Genomic DNA, 8,979 nt, shown 5'->3' with positions numbered 1-8,979 from the left:
AAGGAGGTACAGACATTTCCTATATACTCTCTGTGCCCACACATGAACAGCCTCCCCCTTATCACTGTCACCTGAATGGCACATAAGCCTATCCTGACACATCATAATCAACCCGAGTCCATAGTTTACATTAAAGTTCACTCTTGGTATTGTACATTCTATGGGTTTGGACAAATGTAGCCTATGTCTCTCATTATAATATCTTCCAGGGTATTTTCACTGCCCTGAAAATTCTCTGTACTCTGCCTACTCATCTCTTCCACTCACCCCAGAGAGAAATTCTTTAAAGTCTCAAAATGTTCACCATAGTGGAAATTTTACTGGCCACTTCCCCTAAGAATGCCCTGCCTTACCCCCTCTTGCCGACCTTCCTCCTCTCCTCTATTCTCAGTATTCTTACCCATGTTTTCTTCCCACCAAATTGCTTATCAACAGGAATTCTAACTCTGATAAAGTAACATTTCTTTACTTCCTTACAAATATAAGTGATTGACACCTACTTGTGAGATTCACTGGATTCCCTCCACTCCAGTTTAATCTCATGATATTGCATTTGCTTATTTGAGTATTAAAATAATTATCTTAATTTTTTTCATTAAAAATCATTTTATCCCATTATTCCAAGAAGTTTTGGGGATACAATTAATTTTTCCATTTTACCATGGGAATGAGAATGAGCAGTATCTGCTGCTAATTCATAAAAATGGACTAGAAAATCCCAATCTGGAGGGGAGGGGAGGTGTGCTTTGGCTACTCTCAACATTGACTATTTTCTCATTAGATTAAAGAATAATATTAAACTCTGAATGGATTTCCTTAATACCAAAGAGCAGTCATTTTCCTTTGCCAGCTTTAAAACACAACCATCCTATTGAACACAAATCCCTGCTTAATTCACAATGTCAATTTTTACTGTTTTTATTCAATGATCCTGAAGTAAAATTCCCTTTTCTCCACAAAAATAAATAGATAGTTAAATAAATCCTACCTCTTGCAGTCGATACTTGCATAACCTTAAGCAAAGTCACCGAGCCTTTGTTTGTTCATGCATAAAAGTGGAATAATAATAATAATAGCATCTACCTCATAGAGTTTGCTGGGACAATGAGGTGAAATAATCACATAAAAGTGTTTAGTACCATGTATAGCGCATAGTAGGTGCTCATTAGAATTAGCTTTTATTACTGCTTAGACCAAAGTGTAATAAACAAAGTTTAAAATCAGAGACGAGAGAAGAAAAGCGAAGGAACTAAAAAGGGCTAAAAAGAAAAATAAGAGCTTCTACTCTGAGCTACACTGATCATCAGGGTTCTAACACAGTAGGTGTTCCTCTTGTCCTCCTCTTTCTCTGTCCATGAGATAACAAAACTCTTCTCAGTAACACGCTAACTGTTGGAAACTGATCTTCCAGCGACTCTGTGACACAAACATTGCTTCCTCTGAGGCTGTTTCTTGACCTTGTAGCCATCTTGACCGGCCATCTCATCTCTTCTAGCTGAAGCCCCTGCTGTTATTCAATTAAGCCTGGATACCAGACCAGAAGCTCCTGGACGGAGAGTCCCCAGCCCAGATCTCCTGTGGGTACAGCACGGAGCTCACCCAGGCAGAGCAGAGCAACTAACAGTTGGATTTAGAGCTTTCTGGTTCACCCTGCACTGCAGACAAAAAGCAATGTTCCTTTGGGTTTGCACAGTGTCTGGATGGAGTGAGTCATTTAATCCCATAAGGTAAATAACATCACATTTTAAATGGAACTCATTAAATACATTCATAAAAGCAATTAAGATATTTCAGTAACACCACAAAGCATTTATGCAACTCATAAAAAATACTGTTTTACTGATTACCAGCCTTCAAACACAGCTCTGAAATAGCACGTTTATCTTTAGCCTATTGATTAAGGAAATATGACATGTTGCAGCCAAATTTTGGCATGTTTCTAAATATTTTCTGAGTGTTGTAGATTATTTTTTAATATGAGAACTGCGAGCCAATCTCAGTAATCAACATTGTATCTTCTAGAATCATTAGAAGATTTAGGAAGGAAAAGAAATGACACGTATGATGGTTGCATATCTAGAAGAAGACAACCAGGAAGGAATCGAGTGATTGTAAAAACTTTTCTAAAAACAGACAAATTATTTAAAAGTACATATAGGCCAATGTTGCTATAAATTTACTACCTCTGCTCACATATACAGGCAGAAATATTTCCTCCTCTATGTTTCCATGGCATTTCGAAAATGCCTCTAAGATAGGACCTTAGAGTGACTCGGAGCAGTTTCCCACGTAGGTCTTGTGGGACAATAAGCCTTAGAGGAGAAGGCAGTACAGTAGGTCACATGGGGGTCAGGCCAGGGGAGAGGACAGTAGAGCAGGTCACATGGGGGTCCACCCTGCCACTTACTCAGTGTGGGTCCAGGATAAAGTTACTTCACTCTTCTGTCTTATTTTGGGGGGAGAATCCATTGAGAAATATAAGTGCCCAATAAATGGTGCCTACATATGACATCATTGAAATAGGGCCATGACCTTGGGCCATTTAACCTTGTCTTTTTTTTTTAATTTTTTTTTATTATTATGTTATGTTAATCACCATACATTACATCATTAGTTTTTGATGTAGTGTTCCATGATTCATTATTTACACATAACACCCAGTGCTCCATGCAGAATGTGCCCTCTTTAATACCCATCACCAGGCTAACCCATCCTCCCACCCCCCTCCCCTCTAGAACCCTCAGTTTGTTTCTCAGAGTCCATCGTCTCTCATGGTTCATCTCCCCCTCCAATTTCCCCCCTTCATTCTTCCCCTCCTGCTATCTTCTTCTTTTTTTTTTTAAACATATAATGTATTATTTGTTTCAGAGGTACAGATCTGTGATTCAACAGTCTTGCACAATTCACAGCACTCACCATAGCACATACCCTCCCCAATGTCTGTCACCCAGCCGCCCATCCCTCCCACCCCCCAACACTCCAACAACCCTCAGTTTGTTTCCTGAGATTAAGAATTCCTCATATCAGTGAGGTCATATGATACATGTCTTTCTCTGATTGACTTATTTCACTAAGCATAACACTCTCCAGTTCTATCCACGTCGTTGCAAATGGCAAGATTTCATTCCTTTTGATGGCTGTATAATATTCCATTGTGTGTGTGTGTGTGTGTGTGTGTGTGTGTGTGTGTGTGTGTGTGTGTGTATACCACATCTTCTTTAGCCATTCATCTGTCGATGGACATCTTGGCTCTTTCCACAATTTGGCTATTGTGGACATTGCTGCTATAAACATTGGGGTGCATGTACCCCTTCGGATCCCTACGTTTGTATCTTTGGGGTAAATACCCAGTAGTGCAATTGCTGGATCCTATGGTAGCTCTATTTTCAACTTTTTGAAGAACCTCCATACTGTTTTCCAGAGTGGCTGCACCTGCTTGCATTCCCACCAACAGTGTAGGAGGGTTCCCTTTTCTCCGCATCCCCACCAACATCTGTCGTTTCCTGACTTGTTAATTTTAGCCATTCTGACTGGTGTGAGGTGATATCTCATTGAGTTTTTGATTTGGATTTCCCTGATGCCAAGCGATGTTGAGCACTTTTTCATGTGTCTGTTGGCCATTTGGATGTCTTCATTGCAAAAATATCTGTTCATGTCTTCTGCCCATTTCTTGATTGGATCCTTTGTTCTTTGGGTGTTGAGTTTAATAAGTTCTTTATAGATTTTGGATACTAGCCCTTTGTCTGATATGTCATTTGCAAATATCTTCTCCCATTCTGTCGGTTGTCTTTTGGTTTTGTTGACTGTTTCTTTTGCTGTGCAAAAGCTTTTTATCTTGATGAGGTCCCAATAGTTCATTTTTGCCCTTGCTTCCCTTGCCTTTGGCGATGTTTCTAGGAAGAAGTTGCTGCTGCTGAGGTCAAAGAGGTTGCTGCCTGTGTTCTCCTTTAGGATTTTGATGGACCCTGTCTCACACTTAGGTCTTTCAACCATTTTGAGTCTATTTTTGTGTGTGGTGTAAGGAAATGGTCCAGTTTCATTCTTCTGCATGTGGCTGTCCAATTTTCCCAACACCATTTGTTGAAGAGACTGTCTTTTTTCCATTGGACATTCTTTCCTGCTTTGTCGAAGATTAATTGACCATATAGTTGAGGGTCCATTTCTGGGCTCTCTATTCTGTTCCATTGATCTATGTGTCTGTTTTTGTGCTAGTACCATACTGTCTTGATGATGACAGCTTTGTAATAGAGCTGGAAGTCCAGAATTGTGATGCCGCCAGCTTTGCTTTTCTTTTTCAACATTCCTCTGGCTATTCGGGGTCTTTTCTGGTTCCATACAAATTTTAGGATTATTTGTTCCATTTCTTTGAAAAAAGTGGATGGTATTTTGATGGGGATTGCATTGAATGTGTAGATTGCTCTAGGTAGCATTGACATTTTCACAGTATTTGTTCTTCCAATCCATGAGCATGGAATGTTTTTCCATTTCTTTGTGTCTTCCTCAGTTTCTTTCATGAGTATTTTATAGTTTTCTGAGTACAGATTCTTTGCCTCTTGGTTAGATTTATTCCTACGTATCTTATGGTTTTGGGTGCAATTGTAAATGGGATCGACTCCTTAATTTCTCTTTCTTCTGTCTTGTTGGTGGTGTATAGAAATACAACTGATTTCTGCCCATTGATTTTATATCCTGCCACTTTACTGAATTCCTGTATGAGTTCTAGCAGTTTTGGGGTGCAGTCTTTTGGGTCTTCCACATAAAGTATCATATCATCTGCAAACAGTGAGAGTTTGACTTCTTTGCCGATTTGGATGCCTTTGATTTCTTTTTGTTGTCTGCTTGCTGTGGCTAGGACTTCTAATCCTATGTTGAATAGCAGTGGTGATAGTGGACATCCCTGCCATGTTCCTGACCTTAGGGGGAAAGCTCTCAGTTCTTCCCCACTGAGAATGATATTTGCTGTGGGTTTTTCATAGATGGCTTTTATGATATTGAGGTATGAACCCTGTATCCCTATACTCTGAAGAGTTTTGATCAAGAAACAATGCTGCTCTTTCTGATTACAACATCCAGAAAGAGTCAACCCTGTACCTGGTCCTGCGCCTGAGGGGTGGCATGCAGATCTTCGTGAAGACCCTGACCGGCAAGACCATCACCCTGGAGGTGGAGCCCAGTGATACCATCGAAAACGTGAAGGCCAAGATCCAAGATAAAGAGGGCATCCCCCCTGACCAGCAGAGGCTCATCTTTGCAGGCAAGCAGCTGGAAGACGGCCGCACTCTTTCTGATTACAACATCCAGAAAGAGTCAACTCTCCACCTGGTTCTCCGTCTGAGGGGTGGCTGTTAATTCTTCAGTCTTGAATTCATAGTGCCCAGTGATGGCATTGCTCTGCACTATAGCCATTTGCCCCAATTTAAGTTTAGAAATTACCAGTTTCAGTAACCGCTGAATCACTGGTTTTCTCAATAGCTGTTCAAAATGTTAATAAAAGTTTTGTTGCATGGTAAAAAAAAAAAAAGAAAAAAAAAAAGAAACAATGCTGTACTTTGTCAAATGCTTTTTCTGCATCTATTGAGAGGATCATATGGTTCTTGTTCTTTCTTTTATTAATGTATCATATTACATTGATTGATTTGCGGATGTTGAACCAACCTTGCAGCCCAGGGATAAATCCCACTTGGTCGTGGTGAATAATCCTTTTAATGTACTGTTGGATCCTATTGGCTAGTATTTTGGTGAGAATTTTTGCGTCCATGTTCATCAAGGATATTGGTCTGTAATTCTCCTTTTTGATGGGGTCTTTGTCTGGTTTTGGGATCAAGGTAATGGTGGCCTCATAAAACGAGTTTGGAAGTTCTCCTTCCATTTCTATTTTTTGGAACAGTTTCAGAAGAATAGGTATTAATTCTTCTTTAAATGTTTGGTAGAATTCCCCTAGGAAGCCATCTGGCCCTGGGCTTTTGTTTTTTAGGAGATTTTTGATGACTGCTTCAATTTCCTTAGTGGTTATAGGTCTGTTTGGGTTTCCTATTTCTTCCTGGTTCAGTTTTGGTAGTTGATACATCTCTAGGAATGCATCCATTTCTTCCAGGTTATCTAATTTGCTGGCATAGAGTGGCTCATAATATGTTCTTATAATTGTTTGTATTTCTTTGGTGTTGGTTGTTATCTCTCCTCTTTCATGATTTTGTTTATTTGGATCATTTCTCTTTTCTTTTTGATATGTCTGGCCAGGGGTTTATCAATCTTGTTAATTCTTTCAAAGAACCAGCTCCTAGTTTCATTGATCTGTTCTACTGTTCTTTTGGTTTCTATTTCATTGATTTCTGCTCTGATCTTTATTATTTCTCTTCTCCTGTTGGGTTTAGGCTTTATTTGCTGTTCTTTCTCCAGCTCCTTTAGGTGTAGGGTTAGGTTGTGTATTTGAGACCTTTCTTGTTTCTTGAGAAAGGCTCGTATTGCTATATACTTTCCTCTTAGGACTGCCTTTGATGCATCCCAAAGATTTTGAACAGTTCTGTTTTCATTTTCATTTGTTTCCATGAATTTTTTTAATTCTTTAATTTCCTGGTTGACCCATTCATTCTTTAGTAGGATGCTCTTTAGCCTCCATGTATATGAGTTCTTTCCAACTTTCCTCTTGTGATTGAGTTCTAGTTTCAAAGCATTGTGGTCTGAAAATTTGCAGGGGATGATCCCAATCTTTTGGTTCTGGTTGAGACCTGATTTGTGACCTAGGATGTGATCTATTCTGGAGAATGTTCCATGGGCACTAGAGAAGAATGTGTATTCTGTTGCTTTGGGATGGAATTTTCTGAATATGTCTGTGAAGTCCATTTGGTCCAGTGTGTCATTTAAAGTCTTTATTTCCTTGTTGATCTTCTGCTTAGATGATCTGTCCATTTCAGTGAGGGGGGTGTTAAAGTCCCCCAGTATTATTGTATTGTTGTCAATGTGTTTCTTTGCTTTTGTTATTAATTGGCTTATATAATTGGCTGCTCCCATGTTAGGGGCATAGATATTTACAATTGTTAGATCTTCTTGTTGGATACACCCTTTAAGTAGGATATAGTGTCCTTCCTCATCTCTTATTACAGTCTTTGGTTTAAAATCTAATTTGTCTGATATAAGGATTGCCACCCCAGCTTTCTTTTGGTGTCCATTAGCTTGGTAAATGGTTTTCCACCCCCTCACTTTCAATCTGGGGGTGTCTTTGGGTCTAAAATGAGTCTCTTGCAGACAGCATATCGATGGGTCTTGTTTATTAATCCAATCTGATAACCTGTGTCTTTTAATTGGGACATTTAGCCCATTTACATTCAGGATAACTATTGAAAGATATGAATTTAGTGCCATTGTATTGCCTGTAAGGTGACTGTTACTGTATATTGTCTGTGTTCCTTTCTGGTCTATGTTGCTTTTAGGCTCTTTCTTTGCTTAGAGGACCCCTTTCAATATTTCTTGTAGGGCTGGTTTCGTGTTTGCAAATTCCTTTAGTTTTTGTTTGTCCTGGAAGCTTTTGATCTCTCCTTATATTTTCAATGACAGCCTAGCTGGATATAGTATTCTTGGCTGCATATTTTTCTCATTTAGTGCTCTGAATATATCATGCCAGGCCTTTCTGGCCTGCCAGGTCTCTGTGGCTAGGTCTGTTGCCAATCTAATGTTTCTACCATTGTAGGTTACATATCTCTTCTCCCGAGCTGCTTTCAGGATTTTCTCTTTGTCTCTGAGACCCATAAGTTTTACTATTAGATGTCAGGGTGTTGACCTATTTTTACTGATTTTGAGAGGGGTTCTCTGTGCCTCCTGGATTTTGATGCCTGTTTCCTTCCCCAAATTAGGGAAGTTCTCTGCTATAATTTGCTCCAATATACCTTCTGCCCCTCTCTCTCTTTCTTCTTCTTCTGGGATCCCAATTACTCTAATGTTGTTTCATCTTATGGTATCGCTTATCTCTCGAATTCTGCCCTCATGGTCCAGTAATTGTTTATCTCTCTTTTTCTCAGCTTCTTTTTTTTCCATCATTTGGTGTTCTATATCACTAATTCTCTCTTCTGCCTCATTTATCCTAGCAGTTAGCACCCCCATATTTGATTGCACCTCATTAATAGCCTTTTTGATTTCGACTTGGTTAGATTTTAGTTCTTTTACTTCTCCAGAAAGGGTTTCTCTAATAACTTCCATGCTTTTTTCAAGCCCAGCTAGTATCTTTAAAATCATCATCCTGAACTCTAGGTCCGACATCTTACTAATGTCTGTATTGATTAGGTCCCTGGCAGTCAGTACTGCCTCTTGTTTTTTTTGTTGAGGTGATTTTTTCCATCTTGTCATTTTGTCCAGAGGAGAATAGATGAATGAGAGAACAAAATGCTAACAGGTAATAACGTCCCCAGAAAATATACACTAAACAAATCAGAAAAGACCTGAAACCAGTGGAAAGGAAAGGGAAAGAAAGAAAAAAGAAAAAGAAAAAAAGAAAAAGAAAAAGAAAAAGATAAAAACAAACAAAAACAAAACAAAAAAAACAGAATATGATCAAATATGATCAGGCTGGTGCATAAATCAGCGCCACACACTAGATTTTGGGTGTATTTTGGTCTGTTAGAAGAAAGTGCCTCCCAAAATTTTATTTTATTTTATTTTTTTTTTTTTTTTAGTGCCTCCCAAAATTTTAAAGAAAGAAAAACTTATATATGTACAAAAATAAGGGTTAATACGATGAAGGGATGGAATATGACTGTAAAGATGAAAATTATAAAAGATTTTATAAAAGGAATTGATAAGAAGTTGGTTGAAAAAAGAAAGAAGAGGATTTAAAAAAAAAAGAGAATGTGATCAGGCAGGAGACTAAAACAAAGCCATACACTAGAGATTTAGGGTATATTTTGATCTGTTAGAAGAAACTGTATCTCAAAATTTTAAAGAGAGAAAAACATATATATATATATATATATATATATATATATATATATA

At 38.4% G+C, this 8,979-nt stretch overlaps 1 protein-coding gene across 1 annotated transcript; it reads left to right on the top strand.

Moving 5' to 3' along the window:
• Nucleotides 1-5,056: 5,056 nt before the first annotated feature.
• On the top strand, nucleotides 5,057-5,521 carry LOC116643478 (ubiquitin). Its single transcript, XM_032422305.1, has one exon. It carries the CDS (start codon nucleotides 5,116-5,118, stop codon nucleotides 5,347-5,349), a length of 234 nt encoding a protein of 77 aa, XP_032278196.1. The 5' UTR covers nucleotides 5,057-5,115; the 3' UTR covers nucleotides 5,350-5,521.
• Nucleotides 5,522-8,979: the final 3,458 nt, after the last annotated feature.

The sequence above is a fragment of the Phoca vitulina genome, unplaced genomic scaffold (assembly GCF_004348235.1).
Source record: "Phoca vitulina isolate PV1807 unplaced genomic scaffold, GSC_HSeal_1.0 scaffold26, whole genome shotgun sequence".
In the NCBI taxonomy this organism is placed as follows: Eukaryota; Metazoa; Chordata; class Mammalia; order Carnivora; family Phocidae; genus Phoca; species Phoca vitulina.
This window is presented reverse-complemented; position numbering and strand designations above follow the sequence as displayed.